This window comes from Eucyclogobius newberryi, unplaced genomic scaffold (assembly GCF_026437365.1).
Source record: "Eucyclogobius newberryi isolate DKJ021-1_F unplaced genomic scaffold, fEucNew1.0.hap1 SCAF_20, whole genome shotgun sequence".
In the NCBI taxonomy this organism is placed as follows: domain Eukaryota; kingdom Metazoa; phylum Chordata; class Actinopteri; order Gobiiformes; family Gobiidae; genus Eucyclogobius; species Eucyclogobius newberryi.
In genome coordinates, this window is record NW_027315835.1 from 21,964,742 (window position 1) to 21,986,899 (window position 22,158).

At 39.7% G+C, this 22,158-nt stretch overlaps 1 protein-coding gene across 1 annotated transcript in view; it reads right to left on the reverse strand.

The window, feature by feature from the left end:
* Positions 1-22,158, reverse strand: part of antxr1c (ANTXR cell adhesion molecule 1c) — a 42,878-nt gene that overhangs the window by 6,860 nt on the left and 13,860 nt on the right. The window contains exons 9-17 of the mRNA XM_072455716.1: positions 20,894-20,954; positions 19,982-20,080; positions 19,334-19,403; positions 12,514-12,592; positions 7,042-7,137; positions 6,278-6,316; positions 6,022-6,123; positions 5,767-5,934; positions 3,247-3,327 (exon numbers count right to left, since the gene is read on the reverse strand). Of these exons, the coding sequence (XP_072311817.1) occupies positions 3,247-3,327; positions 5,767-5,934; positions 6,022-6,123; positions 6,278-6,316; positions 7,042-7,137; positions 12,514-12,592; positions 19,334-19,403; positions 19,982-20,080; positions 20,894-20,954 (795 nt within the window). The remainder of the gene's footprint in view (positions 1-3,246; positions 3,328-5,766; positions 5,935-6,021; positions 6,124-6,277; positions 6,317-7,041; positions 7,138-12,513; positions 12,593-19,333; positions 19,404-19,981; positions 20,081-20,893; positions 20,955-22,158) is intronic.

Below are 22,158 nucleotides of genomic sequence, written 5' to 3' on the forward strand. Positions count from 1 at the left end.
TACCTTTTCTTCATAAACTGCAACTTGACTGATGTTAGACAATGATAAATATTTACCACAGGGACTATTCCGCCGAACTAAATCATAATTACAGTGTGAAAACCTTTCATGTGCTCTTTAAATAGTTAATTTTGAGGGTCACAGAAGTGGTTGCAGCCGCACAGCTCCTCTGATCGCACTTTCTCAGCTGGTTCATGTGTCATTATTTTAATGTGGGTTGTGGGTATGTGATCTGCACTTTACATTACATTTTTCGTATGATAAGAGCTTTATAAATAAAGTTTGACTATATTTGATTACCATTACTAGTACCAACTGTTGAAACAGTAGCAAGTATTAGTAAGATTTGAAGTACAGTGGAATCCTGATAGTAAACCTCTACTCAGTCAATTAGCAATTTTACTTTTATTTCAGTACATTTACTTCAACATCTTAAGTCTTTTCACTATGGAGATGAGTGTGGGAATACATGTGTTCAGGCTCTGTGAAAAAAGTCCACTTTTTTATGTTTATAGCATTCCTTCCCAACCCGAGCTATAAGGACCTGCAATTGTGCCTATAGAGTTTAACAGAGCGAACACCACAGACCAAATAAGGGCTAATCTTTGTGGCTGACGTCAGTATGTAAAATGCATCACTTCCTAAGGCGCTAAGCTGTTGCTGATTTAAGCTAATTTTGAAAAGTTTGCGTATCACTTCCTAATATTGTATAGTTTTGTGTATCACTTCCCGAGACGCTAAGATACTGTGGATTAAAGCTAATTTTGTATAGTTTTGTGTATATAGTGAACTCATTGGCATCTGTATTGATTAGGAATAATGACCCTAACAAGCAAGAATGGTTACAATTTCAGCAGCAATCTAGGCCAACTTTTGAAGTGTGTTTAAATTCACACGTCTTGGCTCTGTTTCAGGAGGAGATTGGGGAGCTGAAAAGTTCAAGTAAAAATGCAAGGATGGTGCTTGTTTAGCCTCTTTGAAATTAAACTTTACACCGCCTGGAAATGAGCAGCGGGACAGCGAGCTGTTTCTGCTGCCTGGTAACTAAACCGCAAATGACTTGATGGGGCCACATCGCAGCAGTGGGAAAAAAAGATACATTTCTCCAAAGAAAATGGGCACGTGCAAAAAGAACCCCTCAAAGCTGGGAAATTAATTTAACTGGGAAGGTAATCCACTCACAATTAGAAAATGTGAAATCAGGCTGGTTATTTTGAAATCTATAGTTGGGATGGAGGCAACATCCTTTACCTTAATGTTTAAAGTACTAAATATTTTGTATCACATAATTTCATATCTATATAGTTTTAGTTTGGTATAGTTTATTGTTAAACTATAAAACATATAGATCATTATCATAATTGTAAACTGCAATATAGAAGCTTAATAACAGAAGTTGGTTCATTAAGTGCTGTTACTATTTAAAATCATAGATTTTATACTGCACACTCTTTCTTATAAATTCATGTTCCAGGTCTCAGAAATCAAGACCAGTAAAATCTTTCAAAACAACTGAAATACAACAGTCTAGTAAAGAAACTGATTGGTCACTCCAAGAATAAAACAAATAATAAACATTACAACTGCAAAGTAAACTTAAGTCACTGGGATAGGCTCCTGTCACCTGTGACCCCTGACAGGAACAAGCAGTAGAAAATGAATTCAAAATATATATAATAACTTAACGTAATCTTATTTGTTTCTGATCTAAATTTCAGATCACAATGAGGATTTCAAGACGTACATTAACATTGTTAGAAAATACAAAAGTTAGTCTGAAATAGAGCTTGAGAGTGTGTGTATTCCTCGGCTCCACACAAATCAAGCTCCCTAATAAAAATGGGTGGAGTCCTTAAATCTAAAACATGTGTTCACTGAATTCTTCATAGCTTGCATACAGAAACACATTCAATCTCACACATCAAGCTGCGAGGATGTATCTGACTGCCTTCTTTTCACTTTATGACGTCTAATGTAAAGCATGTGTCCAGTTTGGCTTGATGCAGCTCCTAACACCACATGACCTACAGGGCAAGTGTGAACTGTGACTAAAGAGACAAATCTGGACACAATAATGGGTTTATGAGACACTCACTCACACCCAAACCTTAATACATCATAGCCCCATTTCCTCCACAATAAAACTATCAGATATTTTCTGTCTGTTCAAGCAAAATGACGGCATTTTGCAGGGCAGGCAAAAGGAGGATTTTAACACGTTGATGAAGGAAAAGCGGTTTTGTAAAGAGTTTGACACATGTTTTTAGTGGTATATTTTATAACGATGCTAAGTGAGTTATATACAGTGTATAGTATATATATACACTTTTCAGTAAAGAAGTATTTAAGATTTTACCAAATATATTTTTTTCCAATTTGGGAATTTTTGTGACATTTATAATGTCACTTCCTGGTTGGACAAATATGTTACTTAGCAACCAAATCGTAAACAAAGGCCAAAGTCCATTTAAATCTGATTTGACAAATAAGTACACCCGATAACAACTTTATTTTGTGGGCAAATTTTCTCTGATGAAATAGCGCTTTTTGAAGACATCACAGAGGTGGAGGTATTTACAGAGGTGAATGGCGGTAATGTAACAAGAAGAAGAAGAAGGAGCACTACTTCCTCTAATTTTCTACTTATATTTGTCAAATTTTCAACACAACGTTTAACCTGACTTACAAAAAAACAATGGTAATTATTTACCACAGGGACTATCTCACCAAACACAAAAACATGACATAAAGGCTTTTAATCTAACGTTATTCTAGAACTAATGTATATATATGTTTTATGCAGAGAGCAACGCAGGTTTGACAATAAAATGGAATTGTGTTAGTTCATCAAGTAACACAAATCCAAATCCTACATATAATTGTGAACAGAGAGAAAACCACTTACAAATCTAAAAAAGCACGTGGTCTTCCGAAGGAGGCAATGCATGTCATGTTTTGTCGTATACATTTGTGAACTTTAGAAAGTGAAGCTGGAAGTTAGCTATGCCTCTTATTCCTATAGTTATAGTTGCCAACTATAATGATCATTTAAACAACAATCGTTTGTCTGTGCAGCCTACTAAATTCACATTTTTACTTTGCTAACCTCATTAAAATAAATTGGATAGAACATACAAATCAGTACCAGGCTCTGTACGCAGCTATTCTAAACACACAACACACTGGAAGGATCTATACCCGGCAAAAAAAGATTATTAAATGTTGAATAAACAGAATGACACTCACATGATCTCCAGGTTGAGGCCTCATCAGAGATACTTGGTCATAGCCGCGGCGAAACAAAGCCCAGATAGCATCCAGTTTACCCTGAACAAAAGCAAACATGAACCTTACACAATAAGCAATAATTAGGATTTCCTAGTATTTCCACATTAAAAATATACCATTGCTACTGTGTTTCGCTATTGCCTATTTAAGGTAAACAAGTATTGACAGTATCACTATGACTCTGTTTAATGGCTTAGAATGAAACGGACAGATTTTATGGTAATATTTGTCAACACTAGGATAAGATTACTCCTCTTCTAGCTGTGCATATGACTGAAAGGATTTGATCTCTTCCCCTTTCAATTACATTATATTATAAGGATTATTTATAGTTTAATTTGTTGCACTTTGAATTACTTTGTGTTGGAATTGTGCTCTACAAATAAACTTATTTCTGCTCATTTTCATTCAATATTTTGTCGTATTAAACTTTATGACACTGTTACTGTCTGAATAAAATAAATTATATAGTTTGTGTACTTTTTAGGGATTTAGGGATACAAAAATATAGTTAAAATGATTGTACATGTGACCTTCAATTAAAGATGCACTGTGTAACTTTCCTGTTACACAACCTGCTTGTTTCCCTGATGATTATTTTGGTTTGGCTTTAAAAAAAAAAGAAGTTGTGGGGCATTTCAAGAAGATTTGTCTGTTATGCCAGTTTCATGACACAATGTATTCATCGTGGACACAGTGACACATCCATGACCCTCTTCCTCTTATTTATACATAGTTTTAGCTTCACCGCATCGCTAAACTCTGTCCTTCATACTACTCACACTGTTTCCAGGCAGAAGTGAGTAGACCTACTGTAGACCTATGAATAGGGCCTATGTTGTTACAAAGGGCTTCATTGTGTGATAAAACAACAAGCAGGACTGACGCCAGATCTTAATACCCTTAATTATGTCCCAGAATATTGTACGACTCAATTGTTGGATTTTGGTTTTATGCAACTAATCACGCTGCATATGTCCACAACAGCCTTTCCCTGCTGACTTGTGAAATTGTTGCTTTTGTCTTTAGTGAACTTCCAACTGGATTTTTTTCGACTCCTTTGTGGGTTCACACCTCAAATATTTAAAACTATTAGAGTATATAAAGCATTAAACTTCTACTATAAAGTGGATTGTGTAACAAATATAACAAAGCCATGGCTAACTTTAATGGAGTACATTTTTGGACATGGTCTGATCTCTTTGTCTACCTTTTGAGCTTTTAACCATCAAAATGTAACTGGAGTTGTCCTCTCTCCTCTGAGCCTCAGAAAACACAGTTTCAAATTTCTCAGTTTTGTGACATCATATGTAGAGCTTTGAGATCTTCTGTGTTGTTGTTCAGTCCATAAATATTACCAGACTCTGAGCATTTCTGACATCAAAACATCATTAAAACTGCATGCCTTCACACCAATACAATTCCCGAAGGATGAAGAAGCGTCTGACTAATAGAAAGTAACTTTTAAAACATGAAATTCCAACACAAAGGTACTAAAAGGCACGTGACTCATAACACAGATGCACTGTACAGGAAGAGCCAGAGTCGGCTCTACCTCCTGAGGAGACTCAGGTCTTTTGGAGTGACAGGGCCACTCCTGAAGACCTTCTACGACTCTGTGGTGGCATCAGCCCTCCTGTATGGTGTGGCCTGCTGGAGCAGCAGCATCACAGAGAGGGAGAGGAAGAGGCTGGACAGAGTCATCAAGAAGTCCAGCTCTGTCCTGGGCTGTGCTCTGGACTCGGTGCAGGAGGTGGGGGACAGAAGGGTCCTGGCTAAACTCACATCTATGCTGGACCATGAGTGTTGCCCCCTGCAGGACACTCTGTCCGCTCTGGAGAGCATCTTCAGTGAGAGACTGATCCACCCTCGCTATGTGAAGGAAAGGTTTCGCAGGTCTTTCCTTCCTGCTGCTGTCAGACTTTATAACAAACACTGTCCTGAACACTCGCAATACTGATGTAACCATGTGCAATACCTGTAAATAAGAGTGTTCTATTTTGTTTTTATTTTGTTTACTTACCTGCTAATAGTATTACCTATTACCTAGTCTTGTGCTAGCTATCTTTACTTTGTTTTATTTTATTCTATTATCATTATTTTATTATTATTATCTTATTTTTATCTTTATCTTTTTATTTTTTATTTATCTATTTTATTTTATTTCCCAAGAGTTCCCAAGAGTTCTATTAAGAGTGTTTTTTGTGTGAAACTTCCTATAATTTGTCCTTTCCTCCTGTTCTACTGCGTTGTAACAACGAAATTTCCCCTTGTGTGTGGATATTAAAGGATTATCTTGTGTAAAGGCCAATACCAATATGTGTCTATAATATAAAAGTCATTTTTTGAAAATACAAATCATTTCTGTGACCCTCCCCTCAATCACAATATTTTCAAATGCTTGCATGTAAAAGTAACTTTTGCAAATGCATGCTAAATGAAGCTCTTGATGCAAAATGGCGGAATATCAGTGCTTACCCGGATCGGAGAGTACCACTTCCTGTTCTGCTGCGGCTTCTTGCTGTGAGGTTTCTTGGGCTTGGGCTCGTACGGTTCATACTCTTGCTCAGGCATCTTCACCACAGCATTCTTGGGTTTCTCCAGCTTGGCCCCTTCCTCTGTGGAGCCCTTCCCTCCCCAGCGCACCTACAGGCAGCCAAAAACACAAGATTATAGGCTTGCGTACGATTATTGTCCGTAGATGCAATATGAACAGACAGGTTATTTTTCAACCTCCATTCGCTTGATTCCGCCAATTCCTCTGCCTCCGTAATATGAGGCATCCACGGTCGGCCATTTTTTCTTGGGAAGGCCGTCATCATCATCATCTGATTCCTGCAAAGTGAACAAATACGCAGATGTCAGTTGCTTCAGTGGCTCATATACTTTTTTAGGCAGCCTTTTATTGTATGTACATATAGATTCGACACACAATGTATGTATTTTTGAAACCAATATAAAGTTAAATAACCTGTCAGTGCTAACTTACCGGCTCAGGAGGGGGTGGAGGGGGTGGCTCTTTGATCACCTACAAAAATCACAACATGAAAAACAACAATTATGATGAATTGATGAATTATTAATAACTTTACATTCAAGCAAGGGTTTTGCTAAATAATTGTCAATAAAGTGTAATAAAGCTTAATCTACTGAATAATTATGAATAAGAGTGATCATTTATTTGGCAAATTTTTCTGTATGTTTGATTCAATGATTAATGATTTCATACATTTCTTGCATATGTACCGGGAATAAACCGGGAAATAAACCTGGACTAGACCACGACCAAACCAGGCGACAACAGGACCAAGGGAAATCTACACCTGTACATTATTTATATCAAAATTGGAACTAAAGTAGGACTAAACCTGAAAATAACACTGATTAGAACAAGACCAACCCAAGTTCACATCAAGACTATTATGGCCTCAGTTTAGCACTAAATAACAACAGAGTCAACGGAGTCAAACGTAATATAAAAGTAACCTATTACTTTATCAACTTAATTTGTGATCTAAAGAGTGAAGCTCATTTGAATCAATGGAACAAACATAAAACAATGCCATTTCAATCAAATCATTTGACCAAGTTACACATGCATTTACAACTTATGCCTAGTTTTACAGAACTGTAGAAACACTCTTCACGTTATTCAATAGCAGTTTGGTTGTAAATTTTGTCCTTAAGTCCTTATTGGCAGAGGATGCAGGTTGAGTAATGGTAACACGAGTGGCTGTGTTAAGAGTGCCTCACCACAGTGCAGCACAGCGGCCAGAACCACCACATGAAGAGCAGGGCCAGCAGCAGGAACAGCACCAACAAAGTGATCAGCAGGATGGTCCCGTCAAACTACACACACACACATACGCTATAGCTATTAGAATGGAGACATTTCCTTCACCAAAACACATGCGATTTTGAAATGATTTAAAGTTCAAATGGAAACTCTGAGTAAAATGTCACAAGTCACTTAAAAAAACACACCAAAAAAACATGTAAATGACTCCACTGCTTGCTACAGTGAAAAGTCACAATGAAGAGGTGGGGCTTCTCAGTTCTACAGTTTGGAAAACAAAGTAAATCTTTTACAAATTATTTTTAGATGCTTTTAAAGGATTGTTTAGCCCATAGGCTTTATTAGACAGGACTCAGAACTCAGCGTGAAATGGGGATGAGCGAGAAGGGAGGACATGCAGTAAAGTGTAGGAGTCGGGATTTGAACCCTCAACGCATCTGGATGAACATAAAGCCTGTCATAATTAAATATTAGTACCTGAAAAAAATTCATGCATCAGCAATTCATGAATAGGTTTCACGCCTTTTATCGTCCCATGACGTTGATTTATGTATTTTGCTGTTTTTCTTGGTGTTATTAATTTATATAAGTTAGCTGATTTCCAAAATATGTTCCTATTACTGACAGCAGAGAATCCATTTTTGGCATTACTATCTGAATCGCGTAAGGGGCCTAGAATAAATTACCAAATCAAGGATTTTCAATTTAAGTGTTTCACGATAAATTCACTCACTTCCCATGGGGGGGAGCAGCATTAGGTCACCTCCAATGTTATGCAGAGTGAATGTTGAGGTTGTGAAGTACATGTGTGCCTTAAAGGGGCTGTACCTTTGTACAGCTCCTTTGTATCATGTAATAAAGTTTTAAAAAACATACCAGTAACATGCTGCACAGTTAGCATGCTATTTGTTGTTGGCATTGACTCTGCTCTATGGGTCTAGTCCAGAAAGCATTTTCCCCAAAGAGCATACAAAACAAACTGCTTGTGTTCGGCTGACAGGCCACCACAGCTTAAACAACGGTTGGATTTTGTGGTGATTTACAACCTTTACTCAACATCAAAATCTTTCAGTTTTCTTAAAAATAGCTTTTTAAACATTAGTTTTGCTTGCTCTGATTGGTCAGAGTGGTCACGTGACATGCGAGGCCGCCCTCCTTGCATGTGCTTGTGTGGGAGCAGAGTACTACTGCTCATGGATGGGGCAGCTAAAGGGTAAATTGGCGTTACGAGCCAATGAGCGCCGTCATTGGCTCAAAACGGCGGCCATGTTTCATGGTAGGGTCTTGCTCTGCTCTAAATTGAAAGTTTCTAAAAGGGCTTATTAACTCATTGTGGTGAATAATTCGGATGCTACCTTGTGCTACAAACCAATTGAATTGAATAGTTTTTAAGACTGTAAAGTGTTCACTTTACACCAACCCAATTTCAACACTGCAAAGACTTAAAAAGAATGATAACTTATGAGTGTGTGACTTGAGGATACTGTATGGATTAGCTTAGTGGTAACAAAGGAGCATCTAATTGCCAGTGCTGTGCCTAATTGGGCTCTGTATCTGTGACCACACGCCACAGCTGTTTGGATTTACAGTTTTGCCACGGCGGTGATGTCACACGGATTGAGGAAAAGCAGCTTCAAAGTGTTCTTTTCTTCGTTCGGCGAAGACTAAAAATGTGCCGTGGCTCTGGGCCATATACTCCAACAACATGCCTGTTTTATTTAACAAAATGACTTTAAATGGTCTTAAATTGCAATCTGTTTAATCTTGGTTTGAGGGAGTTAAACTTAGCCCTCAAGCTGGCTGCAGTTGATATTGGTTTGCAGTGTACTTACTACCTGTACTTTCAGAGCAAAACATACTGCCCTATGCTTGGTCATGAACCTGTTGACACTCGTGTCCCATGTATGGAAGTTGGGAGGCCATTCTTCAGTACGAGAAACTCAGCAAAAAAGTATTATGGAAAAATAGAAAACTGCAAGTTGTTGATACAATTTAGATCTAGAAACATTTGGTGAGTCTCACCTTTGAAAAAATGTGCTTTATCTTGCAAGGTTAAATAAAATATTGGGTGACCAACACTCAAATCTGGATCAGTATTGTATTTCCAAGAGAAATAAGCCCTTTTCAAAAAAATCATTTAGGCTGTAATCTAAGGCTGGGTGATGTGCATACATAATTTTCTTAGGGCCAGATCATAATTTCTATTAATATTATTATCGCGATTAATATAGAGTGCTGTGCTGAGGTCTAAAACCTGACTGAAAAACATCAAATGAGTTGTTTATCAAGTGGAAATCTGTGAGCTGTTGGTAAACAACCTTTTCAAGGACTTTGCCCCAAAATGGCAGATTAGAGATGGCCCGGTAATTACTCAGTACTGTAGCATCAAGACCAGTGGTGGCTGGTGGTACAAATTATAGGGGGGGCTATTGAAATTTTTAACATTGACTGTATGGATACATATTTTAAATACACATTTACAACTGAATTAATTAAGTAAACACACTTTATTTCCACTTTTGTTAATGATAAGTTAGAAGTTAAGCAATACTTAATGCTTAGCGTTAGCCTTATGCAAGTAATAAACAAAAAAAAACTGCGTGTTTGTTGTCATGGTAACGTAGCACGGAGTTTGACAGACACATGTCTCGGCTCAGATTGATACGAAATCAGCCGCTTTCATTTCAACACGAATAAAGCCAGAAAACAGTTGAGCAGCTCATTCCGAGTCGTTTTTGACGTACCTTTTGTAACAGACGTCTGCAGATGCAGTTTTAAGACGCAAACACGGAAAACACTGTGTGCACTTCCCCGTAGGCGCGCGCATATGTCTGTATCTCTAGTGTAAAAAGCGTAGCTCCATGGCGTAACTTCTACGTTCAAAAGGCCGCTTTCTGGAGCGCCCCAGTCGCTATTTTCCTATGGAGAAAGCCATTGTGACGTAGTCACTTTTGATTGTGATTTGATTGGCTAAAAATCCCCATTGATTTTCTATGGGGCTCTACCGCCCCACGGCTACGTAGAAAATTGACGCAGGCTGCGCCAGGCAGCAGACCACACGGCGCAAACAAAGTATACATCTATATCTATTTATAGATATATATATGGATATATATTATTATTTTACACATTTACACTAATAAGAATATAAGATATTTTTAAATAAATTATATGGTTTTTAGACACAAAATAAATTGACGTAGTTGGCAGATTGACAGGGGGGGCGGCGCCCCAGCGCCCTTAATGGACCAGCCGCTGCTGATCAAGACTGCTCTTCTTTAGGAGAGGCTTTATGACCGCAGTTTTCAAAGACATTGAGAATGTTCCAGATTGAAGCGACATGTTGACTACGTGAGTGAATGGTGCTAATAAACTGTTCAGCACCAACTTTAGAAATCTGGGGGGTAACACATCGAGGCAGCATGTAGATGAACTCAGACTGGTGATGATCTCCTGGACAGTTTTGTCAGTTACAGGTGTAAAGTGAGTTAGCTCTAAGTGTCTAGGTGGTTTTAGGGTTATTTTTTGCATTATGAACTTTGTCATTAAAGAATAATGCAAACTCATTACACTTGGATGTGGAAATTAGTTCAGTTTGTTGATCTGTTTACTGTGGCAAACAGGACACGCAAGTTGTTACTGCAGCTTCCAATTATTTCAGAGAAATATCTTTCCCTAGTTCTACATAAAATTAGGTTGTACATGTACAACTCTCTGTAAGTCTTTTTTTGAACCTGGAGCTTGGACTTGCGCCATTCTCGTTCGGCCCTGCGGCACTCCCTTTTCTGTGCCCTGACCGAATGATCATTTCTCCATGGCGCCTTCTGCTTATTTTTTAACCATTTTAGGCTTCATAGGGGCCTTCAATGGCGTCCAGAACATACAAAACACTTGATGTAACAGATTTCAACAAATATTTTTATTAGAACATGAGACATTTTCAAAGTTGATCATTTCCACAAACACTGCACCTGTGCCATCATTTATGTGTCTCCTCTGAACAGCTGCAGGACCAGCCGGTGGTTTGGGAGAAACAGACATGTCAAAGAAGACACAGAAATGATCAGACTGAGCAGCATCGACTACATTGACATTTGAAATATTTACCCCCTTAGTAATTATGAGATCTGGAGTGTGCCCTCTGCTGTGGATGGGGCCACTCACATGATGATATTATCAACATGCACATTGAAATCACCTGTAATGACCAAACCAAAGTCTGTGCATACGACTGAGAGCATCTCAGTAAAATCATCAATAAAACTTTGGCAGTGCTGGGGCTTGTATAAAACAATGAAGAGTATTGTTGGAGACTGTTTTAGCTCCATTTTAAAGGATACGTACTCAAATGATGAGTCGGGGAGAGTTTGGGACCAGGTGAAAGGCGAGGGGGGATAGGCTTTTGTTGGTGTCGGGGGAAGAGTTGATAAGTGTTGATAAGATAAGACAAGATAAGATAAGATATTCCTTTATTGTCCCACATGGGGAAATTTCATTGGTGCAACGCAGGTAGATACAGAGGTAGATACAGAAGAACAGATACTTGATCTTGCTATATTGGGCGTGAGTGGAGCCATCTTAAGGCCTGATTTGATCAGACATCCAAGATGGCTGGGAAGGCCCCTGGGTAAGGGTGGAGATGAGAAGGAGAGTGAGGAATCTTTAGTGGGAGTCGATGTTGCAGGGGGGACCCAGGGCTACTCTGAAGGTAGGGGCGATGACAGGGATGCTGTCTGGCCTGTCACAGATGGGTCCAAGCCCTTTGATGAGGACGCTATGGGGAATGACTCCTGCGCTGGAGGCAGTGGAGGTGATTGTGGAGCAGCTGGAGCTGAATCCTTTGATGGTGGTGGTGGAGCGGGTTCTGGTGAATCCAGGAGGCTGTGGTGCTGCTGAAACATTGGCTCGGTCACTGGCTGATGGAGCAGGAATTCTTTCATTCCTCTCTTCTCTAACTATCTGCTCAGGACCCTGTACTAAAGTTTTACTTTTGCCCTTTTGTGGTTAATTTTATGCTCCATTCATGTTTTGTGCAACACTTGGACCTCAACCAAGACATTTACAGACCCATTTTGAACATTCAAAAACAAATGACTAAATCACAATATGTTGATTTTACCGAAATGGCAGATTGTCGCATGAATGAGAGCATATTAGATTTTTTTTTCAACATATTGCTGAGCCCTAGAGTGATTTATAATTACTCATTTTGGCAAGTTTCTTTGCAGCTACAGTAAATACACATTTTGCTATACATTTGTTTTATGTTCCCAGTAAGGCATATAGGTAACCACAAAAAAGCAATTCCAGACGTCACAAAATTTCTAACCTAAATGTAATGTTTTCGTTTGTTTATCGTTGACCTTTTCTGATATGTGCTGACCTTATAACAATTGTTTATCTGATCTACATTAACACAAACTACTTACACATTCCGTTGTGTTGATGTGGACGTTACTGCTGATGAAGGACAGGCCATCGTTCATGCTCACCTGCAGATATATCACCCTGCAACAAGAGACAAAAAACAAACCTAAGATGTGCTCAATATCCAATGACATGTTATTATGTGGTAATTAGTCTGAAGAGCTTCTTCGTAGACGATCAGTTAAACTGGATGAAGTCATGCAAATGCTAAACAACTTTCCAAAAGAGACTCAGGCAGAAGCAGAGAGCCATGACGTGGTTCATTAGGAGTCAAATGTAACGTGAACCAACAGGAAACCACTGTAGAACACAAGGGATTTGAGCATGGAAGTAGATACACACATCTTTGTATTAGGGTGTTTTGCAGCGTTAAGTAACTGCAAATTCTGTGAGACTTCAAAATTGAAAAAATATGAAAAACAACAGCCTAATCGTGTGTTCTTTAAAGATCTACTATGTAACTTTTTGGGCATATGCTGCCTATTTGTTCATGAAGATAATGCACACCACTTATATAGAGCTTTTCAGGACATCTAAAGACACTTCACACAGCATTTAACTTTCACTCCACACTTGGAGCTACTATTGCAGCCACAGCTGCCCTGGGGCAGTCTGACGGAAGAGGGGCTGCCAATCTGCACCATCAGCCCCTCCAACCACCACCAACCAATCACTCACTCACTCACTCATCACCTGATCCATACTAGGCAATGTGGGTGAAGTGTATTGCCTAAGGACACACCAACATCCATCAGGCTCCCATTCAAGTACTAACTAGACCCTGCCCTGCTCAGCTTCTGAGTTCTGATGGGATCAGGCATGGACAAGCACAACAACCACAACAAACTGTAGGGGAATGGAGATGGACATTCCACGGCCAGATAACAGAAAATCTCTCTTTGAACATTGGGGGGTTTTCTTTCTCCCTCTCTCCCTCACCGCAGGGAGCCGCTGTGACTTTCGTGATAACAGACCTTCTCCCCACAGTCTTACAGGAGGACACCCGATGAAAACTATGTTTTATGTGGTTATGCCATGAATGTTTGTCTGTCTCAACTCCATACACCGCATGTTTCACCTTGTGTTACGTAATTTTTTTCACTGTTTAAGGTTTTATATTCCCAATGCTTTAACTCGAGTGCCCATCACAGGTGAAAGAAGATGTAAAATGTGTCTACCTCAAGAAATAATGGGCACAAACTGCCAAAAATGTTTAACGTGTAAATGTTAAAATAGGGTTTAATGTTTTTGCCATTATTTACGTTACTCCAGTTTTATTTTCTCGGCCAGGAAAATGTTAAACAGGAAGTTGTCGCAGTAGCGCCCGCCCCTTTTGCTCCCAGCATGCCCTGCGGGCTAGGTGACAAAAAGACGCTCCGAGCTAGGAACGAGTCTCTTCTTCTCTTTTGTTTTTCCCTTTGTCTTGCTCTTTGAAGCCGTCTCCACGGACGAGCCCTTTTTACTTTTCCTTTGTCTCAACAAAGCGTCCGTCACGTGGGTCGACAAGGCTAGGCCAGCCGCATCGCCCCCCCCCAACTCTGAAAACACCTGGAAACACCTGGAACTAATCTTAAGCGCTAAACCGGACAGAGACTTTCTTTTTTACTTCGCTTCTCCTATTTTTTTTAAGTAATCTACGCCGTTTACGTGGATCAGCGCTACGTTCTCATCTGAGTAAAGGCCGCGTGAGGAGCTAACACGCCGCTAAAGCGTTCCACCGCTAAGGAACTCCCGGACATCGCCACGCGCCGCATCGCGCCACCGCTGCCGCCCCGCGTCACGGACATCGCGGCACGCCACTGCCTTCGCCCGCCACACCGCTCCACGCCGCTGCCTCGCCACGGATCTCGTCCGCGGACAAGGACCAGCCGGACCGAGTTCTACAAATCGTAAGCCGAGTTCAGTGTGCGGTTCTTTTGTGGCGTGATTTGGGTAGAACTCAGTCATTCCTCCTCCTCCTCCCTTAGCTTCTCACTTTCCCTCTTTTGATATAGATTAGCATAGACACGTTTGATTATCAAAGGCAAAACCCTGGTTTAACATGATCTGCATGAATCTGCTGTTAAATCTGATACAAACATCACCTGTGATTTACCATTTCTGCTCCGGTGCCTTTTTTGATTGCCCTTTTGATAAATAAACTACACGAAAGAGTTATTGACTATTGTTTGTTTGATTAGACTGTGTGTAAGTCCCTGAATCGTGAAACACCCTTCAGACCTTTTAACGAGCGTGATTAAGGACTGTATCTTAGCTTTTTGGGTTTTACCCTGGTGCCCCCGGCTGTCTCGTTTCTGCTAAGAAATCTTCCTTAATCATAAACTGAATACCTGTAGTTTGAGACCCTACAAACCGTTCATTCTTACTGTGAGCGGTGACACCTGTTCACAGATCTGACTTGTGACTTGGCCTGATGGCGACATAATCAGTTTGTCAGTTTAGAGTTTTTTTTCTAGATGTTTTGTTGCTATGTTGTGTGTTATATTGTGTATACTGTAGTTCTAGCACTTTTTTAAAGCACTTTTTAAATGTAAAAGAGCAGTATAAATGAAATCCATCCATTTTCTACCGCTTGTTCCCTTTCGGGGTCGCGGGTGACTGGAGCCTATCCCAGTGACTTCGGGCCTTAGGCGGGGTACATCCTGGACAGTGGCCAACTTGTCGCAGATAAATGAAATCCACTATCATTATTATTAATAAACCAATAAAACCTAGAAGACAAGCAGGTGGTGGATGTAAGAATACTGCAAGGAAAGCAAAAAATCTGCAGTTTGCAACTGGCTTGACAAAATGTCAACTTTTTTTAATTTCTTTTCTATTTCTAAAAAAAACACACAAACAAAAACAGAACAAACAAGAACAAGACCAGCTAGTGAAGTGGTTAACGTTGGAAGCAATAAAAAGGAATTTAACCATCAGTTCTGGCCTTTTCAGTTTGACTGGACGCTACATACAGTATTAGACATAAAATAGGTGCTCATTTTTAAAAGATTAAATAAGCAGAACATCATCTTCATGTTCTTAGAAAACCTCTGTTAAAAATGTGAAGAATCCGGTTCACCTTCTAAGACCTCATTGAGCCCAGTTAAAGCAATTTGGACAGAAAAGCATTTAAAAAAGAGCGTCTTCGGTCCAGGTGGATTTGAGAAAATGAGCTCTGGCAGATGGAAACCAGGCGCCCGGCCGATGTGTGTGTGTCTGCCCTGACTGACAGGAGGAGGAACAAAGCTGGGTTAGTGGGTGAAGTTCATGTCTTTTAAACAAACAGCTGGAGGTCGAGGGCCAAAAGGCTAAGACTGAATAGTGAAGCTGTTAATGTGGCACAAATCAAAGCTTAAATGTAAAAGATTTATGTAATGTATAACGTCTATCTATCTCATTAATTACCTGTAAATTAGCAGGCCAGAGTCAGAAAATGCCTCTAAACTGAAGTTTTTATGGATGAGGTGTGAGAGATTGGTGGTGCTCAGAGAAGCCATTGGCTCAACATGGCTGCCATGTTTCCAGTAGTCTACCTCAAGGCAGCTGTGGCAACAAAAGTAATACTGGCAAATTTAGCCCAACTCAGGGCCACACAGCACCAGACTGAACTGTGGAGACACTGGTACAGCTGTATGTTGTAAATCATGGTACAAGGTGCCGAAGGGGTGTAACTGCTGAATGTTTGTATTTAGCTCTGGACTACGAGTCCACAATAAATGTTTGATGATGATCTTTTTGACAGCAAAAACTGAACAGCTTAAGACTGCTCACTCACAAACACCCACATTGTACCTTTAGCTTTACCTTTCTCTAAGTGTTTTATGAGTAGGGATTTGGATTAAACACATTACGTTCAACCAAGCAATTTAATGTTAACTAAGTTTTGCTGTAAATGCAGGAGGACACTAGTGGCAGCTGCAAAATCATTCATCATTCAGTCATTCATTTTCTGCTTGTTCCCGTCGTGGGTGACTGGAGCCTATCCCAGTGTCTTTCGGCTTTAGGAGGGGTGCACCCTGGACAGAGGCCAGCTCCTCGCAGGGTTAACACAGCAGCTGCTATTTGTTAAGAGCTTCTGAGATTTGTGAGTTACTGATATTAACAAAGTGTAGACTTAAATACTGCTTCCAAAATAACTTATCTTTGCCCACGTAAGGCCAATTCAGCTAAAAGTAAAGGACTCATACTCGGCACACTCATGTAGTCTATTGCTGTCTTTCTTTAGTATTAGCACATACAACACAAAGCAAACAGTACTAAACACAATTCAACATCCTTCAGTCTGTCAGAGTGTGTTTTTATTAGCCTTCCTTTAAAATAAGTAAGCTAACTGTTTAACTTTTTTCTTCTACCCTGCGGAGAACAGAGTGGTGCTCACATGTGGTTGGCTGCACAGTTGAAAGCCCAGACTTACTGCTACAAGTCTTTGATCATTCACAGTGGACAAGCCCAAAGCCCAGCACTGACAGCAGGGAGAAAGAGTGGGCGAGCGTGCCACACAGGCAAATAAAAGGGGTGTCTGGAAAACAAGCAGAGGTTCAACAGAGCCACCGTGGCACCACAAAAAAGACGAAGATGGAGGAAAGATAAGACAAGATGCAAAAAAATGGAAAAGTAATGACTGGAGGCAAAGTGAATGAAGCCATAAAAAGGATGTAAAATAAATAAATAAAATGTTTTGCTTAATTTGTGCAGACTAGTGATCTTTCCTTAATCAAAAATCCTAAGTGTCCATTATGATCTATTAAATAAACAAATAATGTAAAATACAAGTCTTAAACCAGACTCTGTATTCACTCTTGTGAGTGGTTTTCATTTGCCAAAACCATCTTAATTTGTCATATTTTGTCATATTCTGGGGTTAATCCCAGTTTCTCCACTAAAATCACATTGTCACACAAAACTTTTGCCTCCATTCTGGAATTAAGAATGTTTTTGTTTACACATTTTTAAACAGTCTATTAGTAAGGCCAGACACGATAATTACTATTATCAGGACACGCTGGAGGGACTATGTCTCTCGCCTGGCCTGGGAGCACCTCGGGATCCCCCCGGAGGAGTTGGAAGAAGTGTCTGGGGAGGAGGAAGTCTGGGAGTCCCTGCTTAGACTGCTGCCCCCGCGACCCGGCCCCAGATAAAGCGGAAGAAAATGGATGGATGAATCATTCAATATACTGTATGGCAGATGTGTGTACCTTTTAATTTCTAAAAGTTGAGCAATAAAAGACAAGATTGTTGACGAACCTCCCAGGTAATCAAATTTTACAGTTGGAATCATTAGCCTGAGTAGAAAATATTCCCTATGAAAGATAGAATGAAGATGACAGCCAGTAAAAACATAATCTGGGTTCATGGATCCAATGGCTGATCTAACTGAAGGAATTTTTATCATGGACACTGTAACCAAAACAAACAGCCTTAAAGATGAGAAATGTGTGCTGTCAGGTCCTTTAATAGGCAGGGATTCCACTGAATGTATTTTCCTTTTTATGCTTTTTGCATTTGTTTCCCCAGCGTTATGAATGTTAAGGTTACATTGGGCGATCATCTGCCACAAGTCTACAGATATTATGTTGGTCTTTTTAACATGGTTGTAGCAATTTAGTACTGACTTTACATAGGACTAATGTGAATTCTTGGTTTAGTCCATAACAATTTCAAAAAGAAAGTTGTTTCTGTTTCATATTGATAGCCACAGTCGGTAGTGCAATGGTTAAAAGGATATTATTTTCAAATGTATTATTGTTCATATTGTTTTGCTATTCTATTGGTCTATGTTCCAATCCAACTTTATTTGTATAGCAATTTTTAAACAAATACCTTCCAAAGTGCTTGTTATTAGCATATATTAGATTTTTGAGTTGTTGTGTCCAAGAAATCTTCTTCCTGAATAATTGTTTTAATAAGTTAAGTCCAATAAATCAATATAAATGTTGAACAATGCTTTTGCTTCTGTGTTATAAAATAATTTCCATAATTCACATTAGAGGACAATAATTTAATGTAGGAGACTTCCAGATTGGCTGTTTGACATCACAAAATGGACCTTGTGAATAAAATTAATGAAACAAGTGAAGCTAAATACCACTCCAGATTGTTTTTGATGAGGGGACAAAGTTATGACATGGTAAAAAGCTCAAAAAGTAAATTTAGCACAATATGTTTCCTTTAACATCTTATTTTTTACCTATATTAAGTAAAAGGGAGTGACTGCAGAGCCGCGGCGCGCGGCCGAAACTGCCATGTTATTTTTGTGCTGGCCGCGCGCCGCGGCTCCTGAAACTGCGCAGCTATTTGACCGCATTTTAGCGCCGTTTTAGACCGCGCCGGGTTAAGGTTAGGGTTAAGGTTAGGGTTAGGGTTAGCCATGACGCTATAAGAGAAGTGCCGCGGTTCCTGAAACTGCGCGGCCATTTGACCGCGGGCCGCGGCATTGCAGCCACGGCCTAAGTAAAATTGGAATGCCTTCAAATGTATGTTCTGAATAACCTAAAAATAAATCTAATAACCTGTAGTTGTTGTCTGATTCGTGGCAGAAGCTGGACGAATGGATGCAGGCTTTACTGCGGGTGTTGGCACAGCTACACAGAGCCCTATATTCCGCTAAGCTTCAGCGGGATAAAGACAAGAGGAATGTGGCCTCCGATAGGGATCATAAAAGCAGCTAATGTATGGCAGCCTTCTTATAAGGGCTCAAACACGCATGTGAGCAAACAGTCCATGTGCTCCAATGGGTAAATATGTGAGCTGGAATACATGTGGCGATTTGTACCGAACTATAAGCTTTTTTCTGTAAAAAGGGAGTGGAAAGAAGATCAACAGGAAGGAAAAAAGACTTACTTTCCAACTTCATCGATGACAGGAGCCGGGCACAGTAAGAAGGTGTCCTCCACGCTGGCTGGTTTCTCATCTAGAAAGCAAATATTGAAAAGCTCAGTTCCAAATGGGACAAAGATCCTATCAAGGGGAAAATATTGTTGCCATAGCAATTTACAATTCAAAACTAAAAGTACCCAAATGGCACCTATACAGGAAGCAGAAACCCATGCATATAACTCCATTGTACAAAACAAGGACACACTGCTGCAAGAAGTTAGCTAATAGATATTCAAACTTGAATATCTGTGTAATTCCTTAGAGGTAAGGATCCAAACTAAAGTCATACAGTATGTCACAACAATAATCTTTTGCCATCAGTTAGGGGGGGACAAACAGTGGGTGGACTCCGCGGTCTGAACGGAGCATTACATGTAAACAAAAAGCTAGTTGAGGTGTGACGACACAACCCGACGACCTGTTTGTTGCTCTAAACCTCTTGTCTAATCTCAAGGAACTGACAGACGTATGAACTCTGTACGATTTGATTATTTTGTTTGTTTGTTTACTATCCACATACAGGTACCACATGTGACAATCATTCTCCTGGCTGACGCACATCCGTATAAAATCCTTTTCAAAAGTGAGGAATGGAAATGTGGGACTACTCACTGATGGTAACCGTGTCGTTGACTTTGAAGCTGCACAGCACCTGGTCGATGTTTCTGGCATGAAGAAAGCCATTCCCCCTCACCACCACTTGGAAGGACTCTAAACACAAAACAGGATACACAGAAGAAGAAGACTTTAAACTGTAGCACTTGGTAAGGTTTTATGGTCTTAGAATTCTTGCAAATATTGAACACATAAAAATACAAATATTACAGGGCAGATTCTTATTGTTTAATGCATGCATGGTCTCCTTGGAATAAAATAAACATATTCAAATAAATGTTCCTATTGTTCCTGTATTTTATATCAATCAAAGGAATGTTGACTGTATTTGTTCTGAAAAAATTAAAACGCAAATCCAACTTGCCCTTAAGATAGTTGCTGTTGGTGGATTGTGTTTGCTTGTAGCTCTTTTATCGCATGCTACAGGTTTATAAAACATCTTGTTACGCTTCATTGTTTAACACAAATCCAATTGCATACAAATGACTTTTAAACAACAGGCCACGCAGATGGGCTCAACAGCTTTCTTGTTTTGCCAAAAGTATTAAATCCACTTGAATGCAGTCATGTAGCTTTAAATAATTATCTTCATTATTTTGGCAAATCTCTCATGAATCACGTTACATCTGCAGCCAAAGCCACCCCTCCCCTCGTCCTACGGCCAGTCAATTTAACAGCCACCTTTAAAATGATTCCCACCGCGCTTTTATGTCCCTGTAGATTTCCTGCCAGTGACCTGTATGCCCATGTATGGCTGTCTTTCCAGGCTGGGATCGCCATTACTGTAGTGCAGAGTGAGAGATGGGCTCCAGTAATGAAATGAACACAGTCTGAAAGCTTAGGGGAGGTTGCCATTGCTCCGAATGACTCAGGAGGGACCCATGAAGTGTGTTCTTCTGAGCTGCTTACCTCCTGCACACACGCTGGACGGCTCAGCTGCCAAAATCTCTACGCAAGATTTCTTGATGATCTGCAAACACACATAGAGAATTGGACAGGGGATAAACGTAAAGTCAATCTTGCTTAAAGGGGCACTATGTAACTTTTTTGGTGGAGGAGTTGCCTTCTGTCTGGCTTTAAGTGACAAGTTACTGGTCACATCTGTGGAGAGGTGGTGAACCCTGCTCACAGTAGATGTTTGTGTTTTTAAAGGTATTTTTGAGCAATTAAAAAAATCCAAAATTGATAAGCTTATAGCAAAACAGCACTGGCGAGCATTCCTAGCAAAGCCCCCACAAGAAAAGTTACATAGTGCACCTTTAAGTTAATTAGCAGTGACATTTCAATTGCTCGTAAACAAACACCATCACAACCTATACCTATGTAAGAGCATGTAACTTTCTGGAGGTGGCACATCACCTGCATGTTTCAATTGAAATAGAAAGTTAAAACTGTACTTCGGAACATCCACCATGGAGATATACATTTTATACCATACGGAAGAATATTATAGCCAAAAGAATACATTTCCATGGAAACAAGCAGAAGGAAGCTCCTTCAGGACAAATACAAGTCATGTTTGTGGAGAGGCAAGTTCGCTCCCAATAAGGATGTTTAATTTTCTCTGTTTTTAAGTGCAATAAAAAAAATATACACTAATTTTAGTGAAGCTTTAACCTTTAAATTTGCTGACTGTCCTGATTTGGAAGCTTGGAACCGCCAAAATTTATATTTTTTGTTAATTTAGTATATCAATAATGATTCAAGATAAGATATGCTGTTAATAAAATCAGACAACAAGAAGTGAGTCTGGTCCTACAGTACATTCAACACAGGAACAACAGGATCAGTCTGCCATGTTTTTACTGCTCGCTCGATTACGGCCCTTCTCTGATCACTCTTTGTGAACCGTTGGGTGCTTGGGTGACATAATCCAAGTAGATCAACAGTTTCCAAACTACTCAGCTCATCTGGCAACCATCAACATGCCACGTACTAAAGTCACTTACATCACCTTTATTCCCCATTCTGATGCCCAATTTGCTCCAGTCTTAATATATTTACATACATTTTGACTGATGTTTTAGATGTGTAGCTAGTATGTCCTTGGATGTAAAAAAAAAATAACTTTACCTTCTTTCACCTTTGTTGGACGGGAAACCTAACTGGGCTGCCTGAACTTTTCTGTCTGAATATGTTAGTGTTTAAACTTCCAGTATACACAAAGACCTACA